This window comes from Chiloscyllium punctatum, chromosome 30, assembly GCF_047496795.1.
Source record: "Chiloscyllium punctatum isolate Juve2018m chromosome 30, sChiPun1.3, whole genome shotgun sequence".
In the NCBI taxonomy this organism is placed as follows: domain Eukaryota; kingdom Metazoa; phylum Chordata; class Chondrichthyes; order Orectolobiformes; family Hemiscylliidae; genus Chiloscyllium; species Chiloscyllium punctatum.
Window position 1 is genome coordinate 29473833 of NC_092768.1, and position 24409 is coordinate 29498241.

Sequence of the window (24409 nt, forward strand, 5' to 3'; positions counted from 1 at the left end):
TGAGGATCAGTCTGTGGGATCTATATTCTGTATTATTGGGGTAACAGCTGTCTGTGAGGATCAGTCTGTGGGGTTTATATTCTCAGTATTATTGGGGTAACAGCTGTCTGTGAGGATCAGTCTGAGGGATCTATATTCTCAGTATTATTGGGGTAACAGCTGTCTGTGAGGATCAGTCTGTGGGATTTATATTCTCAGTATTATTGGGGTAACAGCTGTCTGTGAGGATCAGTCTATTGGGTTTATATTCTCAGTATTATTGGGGTAACAGCTGTCTGTGAGGATCAGTCTGTGGGATCTATATTCTCAGTATTATTGGGGTAACAGCTGTCTGTGAGGATCAGTCTGTGGGGTTTATACTCAGTATTATTGGGGTAACAGCTGTCTGTGAGGTTTATATTCTCAGTATTATTGGGGTAACAGCTGTCTGTGAGGATCAGTCTGTGGGATCTATATTCTCAGTATTATTGGGGTAACAGCTGTCTGCGAGGATCAGTCTGTGGGGTTTATATTCTGTATTATTGGGGTAACAGCTGTCTGTGAGGATCAGTCTGTGGGATCTATATTCTCAGTATTATTGGGGTAACAGCTGTCTGTGAGGATCAGTCTGTGGGATCTATATTCTCAGTATTATTGGGGTAACAGCTGTCTGTGAGGATCAGTCTGTGGGGTTTATATTCTGTATTATTGGGGTAACAGCTGTCTGTGAGGATCAGTCTGTGGGATCTATATTCTCAGTATGATTGGGGTAACAGCTGTCTGTGAGGATCAGTCTGTGGGATCTATATTCTGTATTATTGGGGTAACAGCTGTCTGTGAGGATCAGTCTTTGGGGTTTATATTCTCAGTATTATTGGGGTAACAGCGGTCTGTGAGGATCAGTCTGTGGGATTTATATTCTCAGTATTATTGGGGTAACAGCTGTCTGTGAGGATCAGTCTGTGGGGTTTATATTCTCAGTATTCTTGGGGTAACAGCTGTCTGTGAGGATCAGTCTGTGGGATCTATATTCTCAGTATTATTGGGGTAACAGCTGTCTGCGAGGATCAGTCTGTGGGGTTTATATTCTGTATTATTGGGGTAACAGCTGTCTGTGAGGATCAGTCTGTGGGATCTATATTCTCAGTATTATTGGGGTAACAGCTGTCTGTGAGGATCAGTCTTTGGGGTTTATATTCTCAGTATTATTGGGGTAACAGCGGTCTGTGAGGATCAGTCTGTGGGATTTATATTCTCAGTATTATTGGGGTAACAGCTGTCTGTGAGGATCAGTCTGTGGGGTTTATATTCTCAGTATTATTGGGGTAACAGCTGTCTGTGAGGATCAATCTGTGGGGGATTTATATTCTCAGTATTATTGGGGTAACAGCTGTCTGTGAGGATCAGTCTGTGGGGTTTATATTCTCAGTATTATTGGGGTAACAGCTGTCTGTGAGGATCAGTCTGTGGGGTTTATATTCTCTATTATTGGGGTAACAGCTGTCTGTGAGGATCAGTCTGTGGGGATTTATATTCTCAGTATTATTGGGGTAACAGCTGTCTGTGAGGATCAGTCTGTGGGGTTTATATTCTCAGTATTATTGGGGTAACAGCTGTCTGTGAGGATCAGTCTGTGGGGTTTATATTCTCAGTATTATTGGGGTAACAGCTGTCTGTGAGGATCAATCTGTGGGGGATTTATATTCTCAGTATTATTGGGGTAACAGCTGTCTGTGAGGATCAATCTGTGGGGGATTTATATTCTCAGTATTATTGGGGTAACAGCTGTCTGTGAGGATCAGTCTGTGGGGTTTATATTCTGTATTATTGGGGTAACAGCTGTCTGTGAGGATCAGTCTGTGGGGATTTATATTCTCAGTATTATTGGGGTAACAGCTGTCTGTGAGGATCAGTCTGTGGGGTTTATATTCTCAGTATTATTGGGGTAACAGCTGTCTGTGAGGATCAGTCTGGGGTTTATATTCTCAGCATTATTGGGGTAACAGCTGTCTGTGAGGATCAGTCTGTGGGGTTTATATTCTCTGTATTATTGGGGTAACAGCTGTCTGTGAGGATCAGTCTGTGGGGTTTATATTCTCAGTATTATTGGGGTAACAGCTGTCTGTGAGGCTTATATTCTCAGTATTATTGGGGTAACAGCTGTCTGTGAGGATCAGTCTGTGGGGTTTATATTCTCAGTATTATTGGGGTAACAGCTGTCTGTGAGGATCAATCTGTGGGGGATTTATATTCTCAGTATTATTGGGGTAACAGCTGTCTGTGAGGATCAATCTGTGGGGGATTTATATTCTCAGTATTATTGGGGTACCAGCTGTCTGTGAGGATCAGTCTGTGGGGTTTATATTCTCAGTATTATTGGGGTAACAGCTGTCTGTGAGGATCAGTCGGTGGGATCTATATTCTGTATTATTGGGGTAACAGCTGTCTGTGAGGATCAGTCTGTGGGGGATCTATATTCTCAGTATTATTGGGGTAACAGCTGTCTGTGAGGATCAGTCTGTGGGGATTTATATTCTCAGCATTATTGGGGTAACAGCTGTCTGTGAGGATCAGTCTGTGGGATCTATATTCTGTATTATTGGGGTAACAGCTGTCTGTGAGGATCAGTCTGGGGTTTATATTCTCAGTATTATTGGGGTAACAGCTGTCTGTGAGGATCAGTCTGTGGGGATTTATATTCTCAGCATTATTGGGGTAACAGCTGTCTGTGGGATCTATATTCTGTATTATTGGGGTAACAGCTGTCTGTGAGGATCAGTCTGTGGGGTTTATATTCTCTGTATTATTGGGGTAACAGCTGTCTGTGAGGATCAGTCTGTGGGATCTATATTCTGTATTATTGGGGTAACAGCTGTCTGTGAGGATCAGTCTGTGGGATCTATATTCTCAGTATTATTGGGGTAACAGCTGTCTGTGAGGATCAGTCTGAGGTTTATATTCTCAGTATTATTGGGCTAACAGCTGTCTGTGAGGATCAGTCTGTGGGGATTTATATTCTCAGCATTATTGGGGTAACAGCTGTCTGTGAGGATCAGTCTGTGGGGATTTATATTCTCAGTATTATTGGGGTAACAGCTGTCTGTGAGGATCAGTCTGTGGGGATTTATATTCTCAGTATTATTGGGGTAACAGCTGTCTGTGAGGATCAGTCTGTGGGGATTTATATTCTCTGTATTATTGGGGTAACAGCTGTCTGTGAGGATCAGTCTGTGGGGTTTATATTCTCAGTATTATTGGGGTAACAGCTGTCTGTGAGGATCAGTCTGTGGGATCTATATTCTCTGTATTATTGGGGTAACAGCTGTCTGTGAGGATCAGTCTGTGGGGATTTATATTCTCAGTATTATTGGGGTAACAGCTGTCTGTGAGGATCAGTCTGTGGGGTTTATATTCTCTGTATTATTGGGGTAACAGCTGTCTGTGAGGATCAGCCTGTGGGGTTTATATTCTCTGTATTATTGGGGTAACAGCTGTCTGTGAGGATCAGTCTGTGGGGTTTATATTCTCTGTATTATTGGGCTAACAGCTGTCTGTGAGGATCAGTCTGTGGGGTTTATATTCTCTGTATTATTGGGGTAACAGCTGTCTGTGAGGATCAGTCTGTGGGGTTTATATTCTCAGTATTATTGGGGTAACAGCTGTCTGTGAGGATCAGTCTGTGGGATCTATATTCTCTGTATTATTGGGGTAACAGCTGTCTGTGAGGATCAGTCTGTGGGGTTTATATTCTCAGTATTATTGGGGTAACAGCTGTCTGTGAGGATCAGTCTGTGGGGTTTATATTCTCTGTATTATTGGGGTAACAGCTGTCTGTGAGGATCAGTCTGTGCGGTTTATATTCTCTGTATCATTGGGGTAACAGCTGTCTGTGAGGATCAGTCTGTGGGATCTGTATTCTCTGTATTATTGGGGTAACAGCTGTCTGTGAGGATCAGTCTGTGCGGTTTATATTCTCTGTATTATTGGGGTAACAGCTGTCTGTGAGGATCAGTCTGTGCGGTTTATATTCTCTGTATTATTGGGGTAACAGCTGTCTGTGAGGATCAGTCTGTGGGATCTATATTCTCAGTATTATTGGGGTAACAGCTGTCTGTGAGGATCAGTCTGTGGGGATTTATATTCTCAGTATTATTGGGGTAACAGCTGTCTGTGAGGATCAATCTGTGGGGGATCTATATTCTGTATTATTGGGGTAACAGCTGTCTGTGAGGATCAGTCTGTGGGGTTTATATTCTCAGTATTATTGGGGTAACAGCTGTCTGTGAGGATCAGTCTGTGGGGATTTATATTCTCAGTATTATTGGGGTAACAGCTGTCTGTGAGGATCAGTCTGTGGGGTTTATATTCTCTGTATTATTGGGGTAACAGCTGTCTGTGAGGATCAGTCTGTGCGGTTTATATTCTCTGTATTATTGGGGTAACAGCTGTCTGTGAGGATCAGTCTGTGGGATCTGTATTCTCTGTATTATTGGGGTAACAGCTGTCTGTGAGGATCAGTCTTTGGGGTTTATATTCTCAGTATTATTGGGGTAACAGCTGTCTGTGAGGATCAGTCTGTGCGGTTTATATTCTCTGTATTATTGGGGTAACAGCTGTCTGTGAGGATCAGTCTGTGGGATCTGTATTCTCTGTATTATTGGGGTAACAGCTGTCTGTGAGGATCAATCTGTGGGGGATCTATATTCTGTATTATTGGGGTAACAGCTGTCTGTGAGGATCAGTCTGTGGGGTTTATATTCTCAGTATTATTGGGGTAACAGCTGTCTGTGAGGATCAGTCTGTGGGGTTTATATTCTCTGTATTATTGGGGTAACAGCTGTCTGTGAGGATCAGTCTGTGGGATCTATATTCTCAGTATTATTGGGGTAACAGCTGTCTGTGAGGATCAGTCTGTGGGATCTATATTCTCAGTATTATTGGGGTAACAGCTGTCTGTGAGGATCAGTCTGTGTGTTTTATATTCTCAGTATTATTGGGGTAACAGCTGTCTGTGAGGATCAGTCTGTGGGGTTTATATTCTCTGTATTATTGGGGTAACAGCTGTCTGTGAGGATCAGTCTGTGGGGTTTATATTCTCTGTATTATTGGGGTAACAGCTGTCTGTGAGGATCAGTCTGTGGGATCTATATTCTCAGTATTATTGGGGTAACAGCTGTCTGTGAGGATCAGTCTGTGGGGTTTATATTCTCAGTATTATTGGGGTAACAGCTGTCTGTGAGGATCAGTCTGTGGGATCTATATTCTCAGTATTATTGGGGTAACAGCTGTCTGTGAGGATTAGTCTGTGGGATCTATATTCTCAGTATTATTGGGGTAACAGCTGTCTGTGAGGATTAGTCTGTGGGATCTATATTCTGTATTATTGGGGTAACAGCTGTCTGTGAGGATCAGTCTGTGGGATCTATATTCTCAGTATTATTGGGGTAACAGCTGTCTGTGAGGATCAGTCTGTGGGATCTATATTCTCAGTATTATTGGGGTAACAGCTGTCTGTGAGGATCAGTCTGTGTGTTTTATATTCTCAGTATTATTGGGGTAACAGCTGTCTGTGAGGATCAGTCTGTGGGGTTTATATTCTCAGTATTATTGGGGTAACAGCTGTCTGTGAGGATCAGTCTGTGGGGTTTATATTCTCAGTATTATTGGGGTAACAGCTGTCTGTGAGGATCAGTCTGTGGGATTTATATTCTCAGTATTATTGGGGTAACAGCTGTCTGTGAGGATCAGTCTGTGGGGTTTATATTCTCAGTATTATTGGGGTAACAGCTGTCTGTGAGGATCAGTCTGTGGGGTTTATATTCTCATTATTATTGGGGTAACAGCTGTCTGTGAGGATCAGTCTGTGGGATCTCTATTCTCAGTATTATTGGGGTAACAGCTGTCTGTGAGGATCAGTCTGTGGGGTTTATATTCTCAGTATTATTGGGGTAACAGCTGTCTGTGAGGATCAGTCTGTGGGATTTATATTCTCAGTATTATTGGGGTAACAGCTGTCTGTGAAGATCAGTCTGTGGGATTTATATTCTCAGTATTATTGGGGTAACAGCTGTCTGTGAGGATCAGTCTGTGGGGTTTATATTCTCAGTATTATTGGGGTAACAGCTGTCTGTGAAGATCAGTCTGTGGGGTTTATATTCTCAGTATTATTGGGGTAACAGCTGTCTGTGAGGATCAGTCTGTGGGGTTTATATTCTCAGTATTATTGGGGTAACAGCTGTCTGTGAGGATCAGTCTGTGGGATTTATATTCTCAGTATTATTGGGGTAACAGCTGTCTGTGAGGATCAGTCTGTGGGGTTTATATTCTCAGTATTATTGGGGTAACAGCTGTCTGTGAGGATCAGTCTGTGGAGTTTATATTCTCTGTATTATTGGGGTAACAGCTGTCTGTGAGGATCAGTCTGTGTGTTTTATATTCTCAGTATTATTGGGGTAACAGCTGTCTGTGAGGATCAGTCTGTGGAGTTTATATTCTCTGTATTATTGGGGTAACAGCTGTCTGTGAGGATCAGTCTGTGTGTTTTATATTCTCAGTATTATTGGGGTAACAGCTGTCTGTGAGGATCAGTCTGTGTGTTTTATATTCTCAGTATTATTGGGGTAACAGCTGTCTGTGAGGATCAGTCTGGGGTTTATATTCTCAGTATTATTGGGGTAACAGCTGTCTGTGAGGATTAGTCTGTGGGGTTTATATTCTCAGTATTATTGGGGTAACAGCTGTCTGTGAGGATCAGTCTGTGGGATCTGTATTCTCTGTATTATTGGGGTAACAGCTGTCTGTGAGGATCAGTCTGTGGGGTTTATATTCTCAGTATTATTGGGGTAACAGCTGTCTGTGAGGATCAGTCTGTGGGGTTTATATTCTCAGTATTATTGGGGTAACAGCTGTCTGTGAGGATCAGTCTGTGGGATCTGTATTCTCTGTATTATTGGGGTAACAGCTGTCTGTGAGGATCAGTCTGTGGGGTTTATATTCTCAGTATTATTGGGGTAACAGCTGTCTGTGAGGATCAGTCTGGGGTTTATATTCTCAGTATTATTGGGGTAACAGCGGTCTGTGAGGATCAGTCTGTGGGGTTTATATTCTCAGTATTATTGGGGTAACAGCTGTCTGTGAGGATCAGTCTGTGGGGTTTATATTCTCAGTATTATTGGGGTAACAGCGGTCTGTGAGGATCAGTCTGTGGGGTTTATATTCTCAGTATTATTGGGGTAACAGCTGTCTGTGAGGTTTATATTCTCAGTATTATTGGGGTAACAGCTGTCTGTGAGGATCAGTCTGTGGGGTTTATATTCTCAGTATTCTTGGGGTAACAGCTGTCTGTGAGGATCAGTCTGTGGGATCTGTATTCTCAGTATTATTGGGGTAACAGCTGTCTGTGAGGATCAGTCTGTGGGGTTTATATTCTCAGTATTATTGGGGTAACAGCTGTCTGTGAGGATCAGTCTGTGGGATCTGTATTCTCTGTATTATTGGGGTAACAGCTGTCTGTGAGGATCAGTCTGTGGGGTTTATATTCTCAGTATTATTGGGGTAACAGCTGTCTGTGAGGATCAGTCTGTGGGGTTTATATTCTCAGTATTATTGGGGTAACAGCTGTCTGTGAGGATCAGTCTGTGGGATTTATATTCTCAGTATTATTGGGGTAACAGCTGTCTGTGAGGATCAGTCTGTGGGATCTATATTCTCTGTATTATTGGGGTAACAGCTGTCTGTGGTTTATGTTCCTGGGTCTATTTGACGGGAAGGGGTTTTAACTCTCTCCATGAATCTCCCCCTCCTCCTCCCCCTCCCCCTCCCCTCAGTATTCTCCCCCTCCCCCCGACGGCCTGCACCTCCCCGCCTCCGGAGCCGTCTCTCCCTCTCTCACCCTCCTGGTTGGACGGTGGGGGCGCCGCCGTTTCCTCTCCGTCCAGCCACTGCTCCTCGTCCTCGTCGTCCTGCGGGAGCTCCCGGCCGCTGCCGGCTTTGCCTCGGCCTCGCGGCATCCCCCCGTGTGCGCGCGCGCGCTCTCTCTCTCCGGAAACTTCCGGCTCCTTCTGGGAGACCCTCGCGCTCCCCGGCTGTCCCGGCCGCCGGCCCGACCAGAACCCGGATGGTGTCGTCGAACGCTCCTCACGTGGGGAAAGGTCGCGCAGCTGCAGCTGTGTCCCGTTTGCTGATGTGTGGGGGTGGGGGGTCGGAAGGCACCCACGCGCAAGCGCATTGACGCCCCGAAACGGAAAGCCGCCCCACCGTGCGCGGAGCGATGCGCAAGCGCGTTGGTTGCACCGAGTGGGCGGGGTCGCGCCCAACTGCGGCTGCGCGCTTGCGGCCGTCGTCTCCCTGCGTGGAGGATGGTGCGCAACAAACTACACTGCGCGAACGTCTCCAACTGCGGCTGCGCGTTTCCCGCGGTTCATCGCTTCGTCTTGGACCGTGGGTGGGTACGAATTAACTGTCCGGATAAGTTCCCTTCCCCTCTACAACGTTCCACCCTCGATAAGTGGTGAGCGTACGCGAAAGTCCGCCCCCTCTATAAACTCACACAAGTGTGCATCTATATAAACGTATGAAAAATATACTTTTCCTTCTGACGAAAAGAACGCAATAATTTTCAGAACCGATCGCGAGGAGCCTCTTAAAGAGAGAATCGAAGAGTTGTTAATATTTAGGAGCAGGCCGTTCTGTCCATCATGTTTGCACTGGCTCTTTAGGCAGCTTGACTTAAGAGTCACCCAAGCATAGAGATGTACAGCACAGAACCAGACCCTTCAGCCCAACTCGTCCATGCTGGCCAGATATTCGTTCCAAATTTCTGCCTTCTCCTGTACCCCTGAACATTTTTTACTTCAAAAATACACTTTAGTCATGAAAAGTATTTTTTTTCTCTTCTGGATGGGCATATGTATCGGAAGGTCTTAGAGAAATACAGGCCAAATGGGACTAGATTAATTTAGGATATCTGGTCGACATGGAGGAGTTGGATCGAAGGGTCTGTTTCCACACTAGCTCTGTGACTATATGACTCAATATACATACGTTGTCAAAGCAGTTTGGTTCGTTACAGTAGTATATGAAGAAACTAACAGACATTGGAGTTTGACTCGACCAAGCAAACAAACCAAAGACATTTTTTTACTTGTACAAGACTATATTTACATCCATTTGATGCAAGGGAGGTTCCAATAACTGAACTTTCTCCAAAATGGGCATTGGGGAGGGAATCTGCAATTAGGTCTAACTGCTCTATGTCAACATCATTAGTGCAGTCTCAATCAATGGATGGGATGCAGAAAGTTTCTTGGTCAGACCTGGAGTCAGGCAGGATTGCCCGCTCTCTCTTGCCTTCTTTGTGTGTTGTATCGAACATTTTGCTGAGTCCATCAGGAAGAATGTGAGCCTGAGAGGGGTGACTATTCCAAGCAATGGAGGCCTGCAGGTCAAAACCCCCCTGTACATGGATGACGTTGTTGTTTTCTGCTTGGATCTGCTTTCAGTGCACAAATTAATGAGCATCTGTGAGCAGTTCAAACTGGCCTCAGGAGCCAAGATAAGTCGAGACAAGAGGAAAGCCATGTTCTTTGGAAACTGGGCCAGCCGATCCTTTATCCCCATCACTGACAGGATAGATTACCCGAAGGTGCTGGGAATATGATTTGGAGGGGCTAGACATGAGCAAAAACTTGGCAGAAGCGCATCACCGAGCTGAGGCAGAAACTAGGCTTTTGGGAGCACCTCTCCCTCTCCATTATGGATAATAACCTGGTCATCAGGTGTGAGGCACTCTGACTGTTGTACATAGCTCAGGTGTGGCCCATTCCCAGAATCTGCACTGTTGCAGTCACCCGAGCCATCTTCCACGTCATCTGGAGGTCTAAGGTGAACCGTGTCCACACGGACACCATATACAAAGTCTGGATAATTTGGGGTGGGGAAGCACGGACAGCCCAACCCGCCCTTATCCTGATGGCTACCTTTGAGTGCAGCTGCATCAAACTGTGCGTAGACCTTCAATATGCAAACATCAACGTGTCACTACGTACTAAGGTTCTACCTGTCTCTGGTGTTGTGAAGGATTGGACTGGCCTTGTTGCCATTGAACACTCCAAGTAGTTGGACCATTCCGTATCTTCTGCATCAGGAAGATATCACTACATAATTTCGGTACCTTTGAACATTGTTTTGTTTTTAAAGAAGCATCCAATATGATCGTGAATACATCAATTAGATCTGCCTCCAATGTACTTAAGGCAGTGCATTTCAGATTCATTGACTTTTTTTTTCTCGTTTTCATCATTTGCAAAATATCTTAATCTGCACATTCTGGTTCTCAATCCTCTGACGAACAATAACAGTTTCTCCCTAACTACTCTGTCCAGACCCTTTGGTGATATTTAAAATTTAACAACAAATCTCCTCCTTCCCAACCTCTCCAATTTATCCTCATAACTGAGATTCTAGTAAACCTCTTTTGCACTTTCTGCAATGCATTCACATTCTTCATAAAGCATTGTGTACACAGCACTCCAGCTGAAGTTTAACCAGTATCCTAAATAATGACTGCGTAACCCCTTGCTCCTATATTCTATATCCCTATTAATGAAGCTTAGAACACTGTATGATTTCTTAAGTGCTTTCTGCATGTGCTGTCATAATGACTTATGCATACACACACATGTCATGAATAGTGGGAAATCCCAATTAGACCACCAAAATGACCAAGTTATCTTCTGAGGAAGGGTCACTCGAACCAAAACACTGATTTCTCTCCGCAGATGCTGCCAGACTTGCTGAGCTTTTCCAGCAAGTTGTTTTTTTGTTTATGACTAATTTATCTGACCGACTGCTACTTAGACAAAAGGAATTCACATCAGGTTTTTCCCATCGTAGTAAAAACACTATTTATTGTAACACGTAATTTTAACAAGAACTGTGAAAAGAAAGGATATCAAATTGATGCAATCTAAAATATACCCCTTCAAAACCTTCAACACAGATGCATACACTCAATCATAATTAAGACCCAGGCAAAAGATAGGTGGTTTACCACATATCCTATGGGTGGAACAACAATATACATCGAGTAAACAAATTCCAAATATCGAAAGTCCACACAGGAAGGTGGAAAGTTATTTTCCTCTCTGCTCTTTTGATTACTGCAATAATGAGTGACATATGACCTTTGCTTCATGGTTGATTGGATGAACTTTGGTCTTAGTGTTTCGAGTCCAGTATGACTTTTGTTCAGAACTGAATGTTAGTTTAAACACTCCCCAACGGCATGAGTAAGACGCCACAAGGAACTCAGCATCAGCTCAACTGCAATCCATTCCAGGATCCCTCAATTGTCAGTCTGCCACTGCCTTCTTATTGTCATAAGCATTTGAGCCATTCTCACAGAAAGGACCGTCACTTTTCACTTCTTAGCTTGTGAATTCTGAATTGGTCTGAAGTTTCCAAGATTTAAGACCATTGTCTGAGGCCTTTCAGCCTAAGTACACTGAGACACTGCCTAGTATAAGTTACAGTATCTAGAAGCCTTCAGGTTATATGCTTGACATGGAATGTGTAAGAATCATAGAAACCCTGCAGTACTGAAGCAGGCCATTCGACCCATCAAGTCCACATCAACCATCTGAAGATCATCCCACTTAAACCCACAACCTCTACCCACTCCCTGTAACCCTGCATTTCCCATGGCTCATTCACCTAACCTACACATCCCTGGTCACTATGGGCAATTTAGCATGGCCAATCCACCTGACCTGCTCATCTTTCGACTGTGAAAGGAAACCAGAGCATCCTGGAGGAACCCACACAGACACGGGGAGAACATGCAAAGTCCACCCATACTGTCGCCTGAGGGTAGAGACAATGAGTTGAAGTTATATTGAGTCATCTCAGAATGGAACATTGTTGTCTGGAAAAAAGTTGAATTCTTTTGCGCATTCTGTGATTTTTTTTTTAAAGCTCAAAATAATTCACAATGTTCTTTTACAAATTTTGTGAATAAAGTACTATTTTGGGAAGAAAAGCAATTGTTTCCAAGAAATAAGGACTAATCTCATGAATTTGCTAACAGTGCAGAAAACGAAGTACAGAAATTGTGTTTTATTTATTTTCTTCAAATACTTCCTATAGTTAATTGTAATAATAACATTTGAAAAGTTGAGGCTATTTGACCAGATGGGACTGTGTTGCATGCATGAGCTAAAGACCTCCAGGAATAAGCTGGAAACCCTACCCGTACAACTATTCTTTTTAGAATGTTCTTTTATTGTGAATGTATTTAGAATCTCATGCAAAGCCTTTAAAAACATCAACAAAAAGAGTGACAAATGTTTGCTGCAGTCAGCATAGGTGGAATGTTCTAGAACAATACTGGACTAGGTTGCATTTCAGACAAGGAGCATTTGGGTCACAGCAATAAAGTAAAAGCAAGGCAATATAAATACATGCCCACATGAATTTGGTCAGTATCAATCCCACTGTCAACTAGATTACTTTATTGACAATCTCCAATGGAACTTGAATCATGAACTTCTGACCAAAAGGAAGAATGTAATCAACTCAGCTAAACTAAAACCAAATTCTTAAACATAGTTAGACAGCTTTGTAATTTATTGCTAGTGTTTAACCCATTGCTGTGCAGTCCACTTTACATCCACTTCAATTTTTGATACTCTTCGACTTGATGGAAATTAAAATCAGAAAGGACTGTCACATTGTCTTCTGTTGCACCATGAAAAATGACTTCAAATGTCTCTTGTGCACACTGTTTACATTTTCCTGCTACCCTTATAGAGATTTATATAACCATGAGGGGCATGAACAGAGTGAATAGTCAAGGTCTTTTCCACAGGATAGGGGAGTCCAAAATTAGAGGTCATAGGTTTAAGGTAAGAGGGGAAAGATTTAAAATGGACCTAGAGGCAACTTTTTCACGCAGAGGGTGGTACACCTCCACTATTGACACAGCAGTGAATCTTCACAGCTACTGAAATCATGAGGACCATGGATATGGTAAATAGACAAGGTCTTTTCCCTGGAGTGGGGCAGTCCAGAACCAGATGGCATAGGTTTAGGGTGAGAGGAAAAAATTTAAAAGGGATGTAATGGGCAACTTTTTCACAGAGGGTGGTGCATGTATGGAATGACCTGCCAGAGGAAGTGGTGGAGGCTGGTATAATTACCACATTTAAAAGGTATCATGTTGGGTCGGTGAATAGGAGGAGTTTAGAGGGAAATTGGGCAAGTGCTGGCAAATAGGACCAGATTTAAGATATTTGGTCAGTGCGGACGAGTTGGATCGAACAATTTCAATGCTGTACATCGCTATGATTCTGAGCGAGACAAATCTCACTCTCTGGGCCTTTTGCTGGTGTCAGTAAAACCGCAGCCTTCTTTGTAAGTTTTGAAGTTTCCTTTCTCCATGCCGTGTGTCGGTCCTGTTTGAAATGGGGAAAAGTGTTGTTTTTGCAGATATAGAAAAAGCATACAGAAAAGGGGTACAGCAAGAGAACTATTAACTCTGCAGGTATTTAGGGAAGAGGATCTCTACTTTTCAGTGTATAACTGTGGTTAATTAATTACTAACTTTGGTGTGTAATTATTAGAGCAAATAAGTTCTTTTTAAAAGTTATGTTTTCAGCAAAAAGCTGAGATAACCGAAATGCTTGGGCTATACAAAATGATACAAGTTAATGAAATGTCCGAGGATGGAATGTACCAGCAGAATTGATACAAAATGTTAAACCAGATCTTGATGTACTGTCGACAAAATAATGTGTGTGTCAGCACTTACAGAGAGGAAGGTTGCCAACCTGGGGAAGGGGGCAATGGGCGTGGAGCATAGATGGGCAGAGGCAAAATACTAAGAGAGATTGGGTAATGCAGGAGTCGGGAGAGGTGACCTCACACAGCTCAAAAGTATAACTGTGTAGTAGTTTGAATAATCATCACTTCAATTGCTCTCTGCAATTGGGATCCTTTCTTGCAAGATCGTAGAATAAATTGTCTCGTCTCCAGCTTTGGTGGTCTCATCTAAATTTTATTGAATTTGGTTTCTAACAGTCCTGAGGTCAACAATAGATGTTACGGGGGGAGGGAGAGAAGGTGGATGGATGCTTTGACATGTTATTGTTATTGATCACCATGTTATTGATCAAATAATGCCAGGAAAAGGAAATTGGAGGTTGGAAACCATGCCCCAGATTCAAATACAGCAAATCCTTTCTCTCCAGTTTCTGAAGAAGGGTCATCAGACTAGGAACATGAATCCTATTTTATCTCTGTCCACAGAAGCTACTAAACCTTTTAAGTTCCAGATCCTTTTCCCCTCCACCCAAACCAGTTGTTGGTAGCCCTATACTGTCTTAGCAAGTCAGACCACACCGCCTGAAATGCCGATGGCGCATGCGTGCCGAGTCTCCGCCTCCCACCTGTCCTAACGTCGTACGTCACAATACGCGCCGCAGACACGGCCAATGAGAGTCCGTCTCTCTCTCGCCGGCCTCCAGCCAATCGGGAGGCTCGGCCGATGGCAGCGCCGCGACGTCGCTTTCTGGAAGCGTCCGCGGCTCGAGGCGGCGCATGTGCGGTGCGGCGCGACGCGACTCGGCTCCCGGTATCCAAGGGCATCGGGTGAGGTGGGCGCTCACCGTCAGGGCGTGTGTCTTTCTGGGGGAGGGGGAGTCACAACGCGAGTCCGGGACGGGAGGTACGGAGAGGATGGCGCCGCAGGAACCTGATGCGGAAGTCTGAGCTCCAGGTCAAAAGTGCTCCTGTCCGGGGCCGATACCGGCTTGTGGCTGGCCCCTGGGACCTTTTGTGGGGTAGACAGCGGGAGCGGGAACAGGGGTGGCAACCTCAGGCTCGAGCTGGCGGTGCAACTGTTGCGGCTGGGGGCGGGGCTGGTGGGGCGGGGCTATTGTGGTTGAGGATGAGCTGTGGGCGGGGCTGGGCTATTGTGGTTGAGGATAAGCTGGGGGCGGGGCGGGGCTATTGTGGTCGAGGACGAGCTGGGGGCGGGGCGGGGCTATTGTGGTCGAGGACGAGCTGGGGGCGGGGCGGGGCTATTGTGGTCGAGGACGAGCTGGGGGCGGGGCGGGGCTATTGTGGTCGAGGACGAGCTGGGGGCGGGGCGGGGCTATTGTGGTCGAGGACGAGCTGGGGGCGGGGCGGGGCTATTGTGGTCGAGGACGAGCTGGGGGCGGGGCGGGGCTATTGTGGTCGAGGACGAGCTGGGGGCGGGGCGGGGCTATTGTGGTCGAGGACGAGCTGGGGGCGGGGCGGGGCTATTGTGGTCGAGGACGAGCTGGGGGCGGGGCGGGGCTATTGTGGTCGAGGACGAGCTGGGGGCGGGGCGGGGCTATTGTGGTCGAGGACGAGCTGGGGGCGGGGCGGGGCTATTGTGGTCGAGGACGAGCTGGGGGCGGGGCGGGGCTATTGTGGTCGAGGACGAGCTGGGGGCGGGGCGGGGCTATTGTGGTCGAGGACGAGCTGGGGGCGGGGCGGGGCTATTGTGGTCGAGGACGAGCTGGGGGCGGGGCGGGGCTATTGTGGTCGAGGACGAGCTGGGGGCGGGGCGGGGCTATTGTGGTCGAGGACGAGCTGGGGGCGGGGCGGGGCTATTGTGGTCGAGGACGAGCTGGGGGCGGGGCGGGGCTATTGTGGTCGAGGACGAGCTGGGGGCGGGGCGGGGCTATTGTGGTCGAGGACGAGCTGGGGGCGGGGCGGGGCTATTGTGGTCGAGGACGAGCTGGGGGCGGGGCGGGGCTATTGTGGTCGAGGACGAGCTGGGGGCGGGGCGGGGCTATTGTGGTCGAGGACGAGCTGGGGGCGGGGCGGGGCTATTGTGGTCGAGGACGAGCTGGGGGCGGGGCGGGGCTATTGTGGTCGAGGACGAGCTGGGGGCGGGGCGGGGCTATTGTGGTCGAGGACGAGCTGGGGGCGGGGCGGGGCTATTGTGGTCGAGGACGAGCTGGGGGCGGGGCGGGGCTATTGTGGTCGAGGACGAGCTGGGGGCGGGGCGGGGCTATTGTGGTCGAGGATGAGCTGGGGGCGGGGCGGGGCTATTGTGGTCGAGGATGAGCTGGGGGCGGGGCTATTGTGGTTTTGGCTGGGGAGGGGCTTTTGGGACTGGGGCAAAACTGGTGTAGGGGATGTTGGGGCTACTGTAAAGTTGGGGAGGGGATGATGGGGTTGGTTATGGGTGGCTGTTGGGGCTGGGTGAGGGGCTGTTTTGGCTGGGGTGGAGCTTGGGAGGAGCTGTTGGGGCTGGGGTAGAGTTGGGGAGGGGCCTTTGGGCTGGGGTGTGGCTTTTGGGGCTGGGGTAGAGTTGGGGAGGAGCTTTTGGGGCTGGGGTAGAACTGGGGAATGGGGTTACTGGGACTGGTAGAAATAGAGGGATAGAACTGGGGTAAAATGACGTGGGGCTGTCATGGATGGGGAACTGTGATAGAGCTGAGGTGGGGCAACTGTCTGGTATATTTCGGAGTTGGGTTAAAGTGGCAAGGCATTTACAATGGCATTGTTCATACAACTGGTATCGGGACCTTTGGGAGCATTGCTAGAACTTGTGATAGGAATACTGGTTATTGTGTTAGAACTGGGCTTGGGACTTCTGAGGGGGCTGGTCACTTTGAGTCTGGTGCTCCTGGGAGGACTGGTAGAACTGTGGGTTTGCCTCTTAAGGCTTGTTATAGAAATTGTTGCAGGCTTATTCTGGGGAGAGCCATAAAACTGGAGTTGGAGCTACTTAAACTTACAATTGGTTGTAGTAACTGTGTTGAAGGTTAGGGGACTGTATTGATGAGGTTTTTAATAAGTCATGCATGTGAGTAAAATAAGTAAAGAGGCTTTCAGAGTGTCTGTTTATTTGTGTGTATAGTGGGTTTTTTTTGTTTGATGACTGTCTGAAGAAAGTGAGTTTTTCGGGAGAGTTGTAGTAACGAGGTTTTGTACACCACAGTGACGTTGGGCTGTATGCATGTATGGCAGCTGCTGTGAGCTGCAGGCAGAGTGCAGCCAGAGGCCTGGCAGCATTTGGACTCAGGCAGCGGAGACTTTGCTGCGGAAATCTTCCCAGGACCCAGGGGAATGACTACTACTATTTGACCTGGAGACGGAGTACCTTGCCTCTATGCCATAAACAGGTAAGTAAGTAAACTTCTGAGGGTCATAACTGCATGTATCATTCAATTTGTTAGTCCTGTGTTACCCCTCAATGGAGTGACTGCCTTCATCCTTTGAGTTAGAAGTTGGTGATTTCAAGTACCACTTCTGCACTTGGGTGTGAAGTCTAAATTGACACTTTGCTTGGCTAGAACCTGAAGAGTGTCTCTTTGTTGAAGGTGCCATCTTTTGGATGATATTGAGTGGAATTCCTATGGCATTAATTTGGGGAAGAAAAACAGCCTATGTCTGAAAGTGTCTTAAAAACATGAATTATGGGCAGCATAATTGGACGTCAGACCTGATCCATTGTTCAGTAAAGCCATGACCTAGCTAAAGCTTATCCTGATTTTTTTTTTGGAAAAATGTTATTTTTTATCTCAGTATTTTAGTTTGTTCTCGGGGATGGTCTAGTCTGGGAATGACTAATACTTCATATCCTTTTCCCAGATGCATTTCATTAGAATATCATACTTTGTTGAGTTCTTTGAAGTATTTCCCTGCACTGGGTAACCTAAGTGAAAGGATATGTCCACCAATGCACATCATCAATGTTGAAAAGGTTTGGAAGGGCAAGCATTAAATAACAGGGAGAAGCAAACAGGTGGGAAGACACTTCACAACATTGTAACTGTAGCAAAGAATGGGTTGCAATCAAGTGGGCTTCTTTAAATATTTGTATTGATTGTTTTTATGAATCATTGCCAAGTGTTGTAACAGTGGTGAAGAGGAAGCTTAGAGTGCCAGTGACTATTGCAGACTGTTATCATGTTGAGCGGTTTCATAATAGAATCTCATGATTTTGGCTGAGGAACCTCTCAAATCAGACTAAACAAGTCAGGCATAATTCAGGCATGCAAAGTTCAGGATTATCCTAATTCCAATTTTCCTAAGTCGCATGAGGTCTACAAGGGGTCAAGGGTTATGGTGAAGTGGGGAGCACAGACAGGCAATTATGGCAGTGGAATTAAGGCCATTTAGTGAATAGAACAATCTTTGAGGCTCCTGTGTCTTTATGTTCTGTTGTTTTGTTCAGGAGATACAAGCATTGCTGGTATTGTCCAACTCCTTGAAGTTGGCAGTAGACAACTTGTATTTATAATATTCAACCATATGCCGTAGGCATTGCTGTTTAGATCAGCATTTAGTGTCCACCCGGTAAAGACTTGTATCTCTATTTTTCTGCATTGGGGTGGGATATATTTAAAATCAGTGATTGTGTAAAGTATTCCTGCATATTTTATAGCAAGTTACCTGACACTCAATGTAAGTGCTGTGTACACACTTTGTTCTTGCAATGGGGAGAATTATTTCAGTCATGAAGAGTCACATCTGACTCAACGTTTTAACTTTGTCTGTTATAGAGTCACAGAGATGTTCAGCATGGAAACAGACCCTTCAGTCCAACCCGTCCATGCCAACCAGATATCCCAACCCAATCTAGTCCCACCTGCCAGCACCTGGCCCATATCCCTCCAAACCCTTCCTATTCATATACCCATCCAAATGCCTCTTACATGTTGCAATTGTACCAGCCTCCACCACTTCCTCTGGCAGCTCATTCCATACCCGTACCACCCTCTGTGTGAAAACATTGCCCCTTAGGTCTCTTTTATATCTTTCCCCTCTCACCCTAAACCTATGCCCTCTAGTTCTGGACTCCCCGACCCCAGAGAAACGACTTTGCCTATTACCCTATCCATGCCCCTCATAATTCTGTAACATCACCCCTCAGCCTCCGACGCTCCAGGGAAACAGCCCCAGCCTGTTCAGCCTCTCCCTATAGATCAAATCCTCCAACCCTGGCAACATCCTTGTAAACCTTTTCTGAACCCTTTCAGGTTTCACAACATCTTTCCAATAGGAAGAGACCAGAATTGCACGCAATATTCCAACAGTGGCTTAACCAATGTCCTGTACAGCCGCAACATGACCTCCCAACTCATGTACTCAATACTCTGACCAATAGAGGAAAGCATACCAAATGCTGCCTTCATTATCCTATCTACCTGCGACTCCACTTTCAAGGAGCTATGAACCTGCACTCCAAGGTCTTTTTGTTCAGCAACACTCCCTAGGACCTTACCATTAAGTGTATAAGTCCTGCTAAGTTTTGCTTTTCCAAAATTTACCATCTCACATTTATCTGAATTAATGTGCGGGCAGCACAGTGGCACATTGGTTAGCACTGCTGCCTCACAGCGCCAGAGACCCGGGTTCAATTCCCGCCTCAGGTGACTGACTGTGTGGAGTTTGCACATTCTCCGGGTGCTCCGATTTCCTCCCACAGTCCAAAGATGTGCAGGTCAGGTGAAGTGGCCATGCTAAATTGCCCGTAGTGTTAGGTGAAGGGGTAAATGTAGGGGTATGGGTGGGTTGCGCTTTGGTGGGTCGGTGTGGACTTGTTGGGCCGAAGGGCCTGTTTCCACACGAAGTAATCTAATCTAAACTCCATCTGCCACTTCTCAGCCCATTGGCACATCTGATCACAATCCTGTTGTAATCTGAGGTAATCCTCTTCGCTGTCCATTACACCTCCAATTTTGGTGTCATCTGCAAACTTACTAACTGCACCTCTTCTGTTCGCATCCAAATCATTTATGTAAATGACAAAAAGTAGAGGACCCAGCACCGATCCTTGTGGCACACCACTGGTCACAGGTCTCCAATCAGAAAAACATCACCCTCTGTCTTCGACCTTTGAGCCAGTTCTGAATCCAAATGGCTAATTCTCCCTGTATTCCATGAGATCTAACCTTGCTAATCAGTCTCCCGTGGGGAACCTTGTCAAATGCCTTACTGAAGTCCATATAGATCACATCTACTGCTCTGCCCTCATCAATCCTCTGTTACTTCCTCTTCTCTACGATTCTGCCAGACTTGCTGAGTTTCTCCAACATTTTTATTTTATTCTCTAGTTTATTAGTCCTGTGACATTATTATTACTGCACTACCTCCCTATAAGAATATAGGAGTAGGTCAAACGGGGTAAAAACAATGACTGCAGATGCTGGAAACCAGATTCTGGATTAGTGGTGCTGGAAGAGCACAGCAGTTCAGGCAGTATCCAAGGAGCTTCGAAATCGACGTTTCGGGCAAAAGCCCTTCATCAGGAATAAAGGAAGTGAGCCTGAAGCGTGGAGAGATAAGTTAGAGGAGGGTGGGAGTGGGGAGAAAGTAGCATAGAGTACAATGGGTGAGTGGGGGAGGGGATGAAGGTGATAGGTCAGGGAGGAGAGGGTGGAGTAGATAGGTGGAAAAGGAGATAGGCAGGTAGGACAAGTCCAGACAAGTCATGGGGACAGTGCTGAGCTGGAAGTTTAGAACTAGGGTGAGGTGGGGGAAGGGGAAATGAGGAAACTGTTGAAGTCCACATTGATGCCCTGGGGTTGAAGTGTTCCGAGGCGGAAGATGAGGCGTTCTTCCTCCAGGCGTCTGGTGGTGAGGGAGCGGCGGTGAAGGAGGCCCAGGACCTCCATGTCCTCGGCAGAGTGGGAGGGGGAGTTGAAATGTTGGCCCACTGGGCGGTGTGGTTGATTGGTGCGGGTGTCCCGGAGATGTTCCCTAAAGCGCTCTGCTAGGAGGCGCCCAGTCTCCCCAATGTAGAGGAGACCGCATCGGGAGCAACGGATACAATAAATGATATTAGTGGATGTGCAAGTAAAACTTTGATGGATGTGGAAGGCTCCTTTGGGGCCTTGGATGGAGGTGAGGGAGGAGGTGTGGGCGCAGCTTTTACAGTTCCTGCGGTGGCAGGGGAAGGTGCCAGGATGGGAGGGTGGGTTGTAGGGGGGCGTGGACCTGACCAGGTAGTCACGGAGGGAACGGTCTTTGCGGAAGGCGGAGACGGGTGGGGAGGGAAATATATCCCTGGTGGTGGGGTCTGTTTGGAGGTGGCGGAAATCTCGGCGGTTGATTTGGTTGATGCGAAGGTTTGTAGGGTGGAAGGTGAGCACCAGGGGCGTTCTGTCCTTGTTACGGTTGGAGGGGTGGGGTCTGAGGGCGGAGGTGCAGGATGTAAACGAGATGCGTTGGAGGGCATCTTTAACCACGTGGGAAGGGAAATTGCGGTCTCTAAAGAAGGAGGCCATCTGGTGTGTTCTGTGGTGGAACTGGTCCTCCTGGGAGCAGATCCGGCGGAGGCGGAGGAATTGGGAATACGGGATGGCATTTTTGCAAGAGGTAGGGTGGTAGGTCATAGAGCCATTTGAGCCCAAGCCACTTTCAGTTGTGGCTGACGACCTCCACTCTGCTTTCCCACCATATCCCTTAATTCTCAATGTTCAAAATAATTTATTGATCTCTGTATTGAACATAATCGATAACTGAACTCGCAGTGGAGAAGGGTGGAGAATTTCTCAGATGCTCAACCCTCTGGAGTGAAAAGATTTTTTCTCATCTCAGTCCTCATTGTCATCCCTTATTCTGAAACCAGTGGTAGACTTTTCAGCCATGTGATGCAGGTTTACAGTGTCTACCATTGTTAAACTTCTGAAGAATTATGTGTTTCAGTAAGGCCCCCACTACTTCTAAACTCCAGAGAATGCAAGCCAATAGAGATGTCTCATGAATTCATTTTGGATTTATTACTAGCTGGATAGAGGAGTTGCTTGTTTAAAAAAAAACTGCTTGGTTGACATTGATAAGATACTGTTTTATTACCAGGAAGTCAAACATTCTCAAGGGGCTAGGTTCATGTGAAGGTTAAATCTGACAAGAAATGGCAAGAAAAAATGACGAGTAAACCCATGACACATTTTCCGACAATCAGACGCCTGTGTGGTAGTTTTTTTTCAGTGCTAGCCAGCAAATTGCTCTTTTTTTTTCAAAAATTGCATTTTTGCACTTGGCATGATTGAGTTAGATTCAAGACAATTTGCTGCTCCAGTAAGCAAATCCACAGGCTGCCTTACCTTTTCCTGACAACCTTGGGTCAGTCGAATCAAAATGTCTAACTGCGGTTGTGAATAGAGAAATGTAACTTAATGAAGTCTACGTTTTGAATATGTAACTGATTATAGTCACAAGCTGCTCATGTGAAAAGACTGCAATGAGCATATGATCTTGGTAGCTGATCAGTGAGATATATAGAATTGTAGAATCCCTACAGTGTGGAAACAGACCATTCAGCCCAACAGGTCCACACCGACCTTCCAAAGAGTATCCCACTCAAACCCATTTCCCAACCTTATTACTCTACATTACATTTCCCCTGACTAATGCACCTAGCCTACATGTCCCTGAACACTATGGGCGGTTTGAGCCTGGCCAATTCACCGAATCTGCACATCTTTGGATTGTGGAGGAATCCCACACAGACATGGGGAGAATGTACAAACTCCACACAGTCACCCGAGGCTTGCATCGAATTCGGGTCCCTGGCACTGAGACAGCAGTTCTAGTCACTGTGCTACCCAACTATTACCAGTAACGATAAATAATACCAGATCTTCATCCCCCTCATCACCTTCACCCACCTCCATTTGATTGATCTTAACCAGTTTTCTTACAATGCTTAAACAGTTGTTTCTGATCCAGTTTCTGAACTCTCTGAAAGGAGTTTCATGTTGATATGTGAAACATGTGAAAATGTGCAAGGTATGAGCAGGTAGGGAAGGTTAAATTTTGTGAAACGAAAGGTTCAACTCGCATAACTCAGATCAGATAAGAACTTGCAGTAAACAAGGTGGTACTGGAGGCAAGGGTAGTGGGTTAACAAGGTGAAAAAGCATTCCTTATGTAAAGCCATTTAACAACATGAAGAAGGATTCAGTATGTAAAGTCAATTAACGAGGTGAAACACATTCATTATGTGAAGCCAGTTAACAAGATTAAGAACATTAATTGTGTAACAGCAAATGGCTTAGTCTTGACACTCACTGATTGTAATGGTCACCCAATCAATATGTATGTTGCCTTAACTGGATGCTCCTCCCTGTAAATGACTATATTCATTAAGATTCTGGATTAGTGGTGCTGGAAAAGCACAGCAGTTCAGGCAGCATCCAAGGATATTCATTAAGAAACTACTGTTCAAGAGAAGATGGAGAACTCATGTCTCTGTGCACATGAGATGAGATTCTGGGGTCACAACCCACATTTTGTCAAGTCCTGTCTTGATCTCATCTGATTTCATCCTTCTGTACCTTGCTTTTTCTGCAGCACTAGGATGGGCATTGTGTGCATGGTGCTCTGTGTTGATATCAGGAGTCAGAAACTACTTGCAGTTTTTTGTTATTGTGATGAAGCCTTATGTTTCTCTTTCTCTCTCACTCCTCAGAGACTCGAGGTGTGCCATGGTAGGCCTGCTCGGCGGATTAGCAGCGTATCATGGGCTGCGCAGGCTGCTGTCCACGTTCAGTACCGGACTAAGAGATGGCCAGGCATCACAGGACATACAGCGGCTGCCCATAGACTTAACCTTGGGCCAAATCACTTTCCGGATTTGGAACGGGCCCAGGTACCTACGTATGGCCTTTTGCATGGTGCCTGCAGTGGAAGGTCACTCCCAAGTGACCTACGCCTGCAATCCCTCATCTGTGTCCTGGACGAGAAGGTCAGTATGCAGCTGGTCATGAGTGGCTGGGGAAAGAAGCAGACTGCCGTACTGGAGGTGCCCTGCTCCAGGTTGGTTCGTTTGCAGCAGCTGGTGGCCTCCAGGGTAGAAAGCGTGCCTGCTGGACTGGATGGGCAGCTTGGTGCTGAGCAAGCGAGTGCACTTCTCCTGGCCCAGCTGGAAGGCATCTTGGCTTCAATCACAACTGTCGATGGGCGCAATGCAGATGACATTGTGGTGGAGCAGCATGTCTCCTCTAATTCTGACAGGGAGATAATGGTTAAAGATTTGGTGGAGGAGTGTGTCCCAGAAACACTGGCAGGGAAGCCTGAGGAAACCAGAGTGTCCCCTAAAAGTGTGCAGATTCCCCATCCAGAAGAACCCTCCGAGACCACACTGAGCCTTTGGGACATGCACGAGGGGCACCTGGATTCTTTCCAGGCACTGTTTGACAGTGAACACTGCCCAATGCCATACCACTTGGGTTCTGAGCACCCCACAATTCCTGTGCCACCACTTGGAGCATTGGCCACTTTCAGTGGCACCGGTAACCTTGCAAGTGCAAGCTTTCAGAAGAAGGAGCCCAGTATGGAGGAACATCTAGCTGTCCTTTACGAAAAGCTGAGAGTGGAGGTAAGAGAGCTACTTACTTTAATTTACTTTGATCTGAATATATAAAAGAGTTAAGCTAATTAG

General features: G+C 46.2%; 2 protein-coding genes across 9 annotated transcripts in view; one reads left to right on the forward strand and one right to left on the reverse strand.

Annotated features, from left to right (window-relative positions):
- abcf1 (ATP-binding cassette, sub-family F (GCN20), member 1) overlaps positions 1-8166 on the reverse strand; it is an 82181-nt gene extending 74015 nt beyond the window's left edge. For 4 of the 6 annotated variants that reach the window (XM_072550167.1, XM_072550166.1, XM_072550164.1 and 1 more), the window contains exon 1: positions 7871-8165. In XM_072550167.1, the coding sequence (XP_072406268.1) occupies positions 7871-7988 (118 nt within the window). In that variant the 5' untranslated portion in view covers positions 7989-8165. Of the gene's footprint in view, positions 1-7870 lie in introns of all 6 variants that reach the window. The other 2 variants (XM_072550165.1, XM_072550163.1) reach the window with 2 other exon arrangements.
- A 6392-nt stretch (positions 8167-14558) lies between these two features.
- Positions 14559-24409, forward strand: part of c30h6orf136 (chromosome 30 C6orf136 homolog) — a 29917-nt gene continuing 20066 nt past the window's right edge. Inside the window, exons 1-3 of one of the 3 annotated variants that reach the window (XM_072550170.1) lie at positions 14559-14630; positions 16955-17138; positions 23438-24346. In XM_072550170.1, the coding sequence (XP_072406271.1) occupies positions 14575-14630; positions 16955-17138; positions 23438-24346 (1149 nt within the window). In that variant the 5' untranslated portion in view covers positions 14559-14574. The other 2 variants (XM_072550171.1, XM_072550172.1) reach the window with 2 other exon arrangements.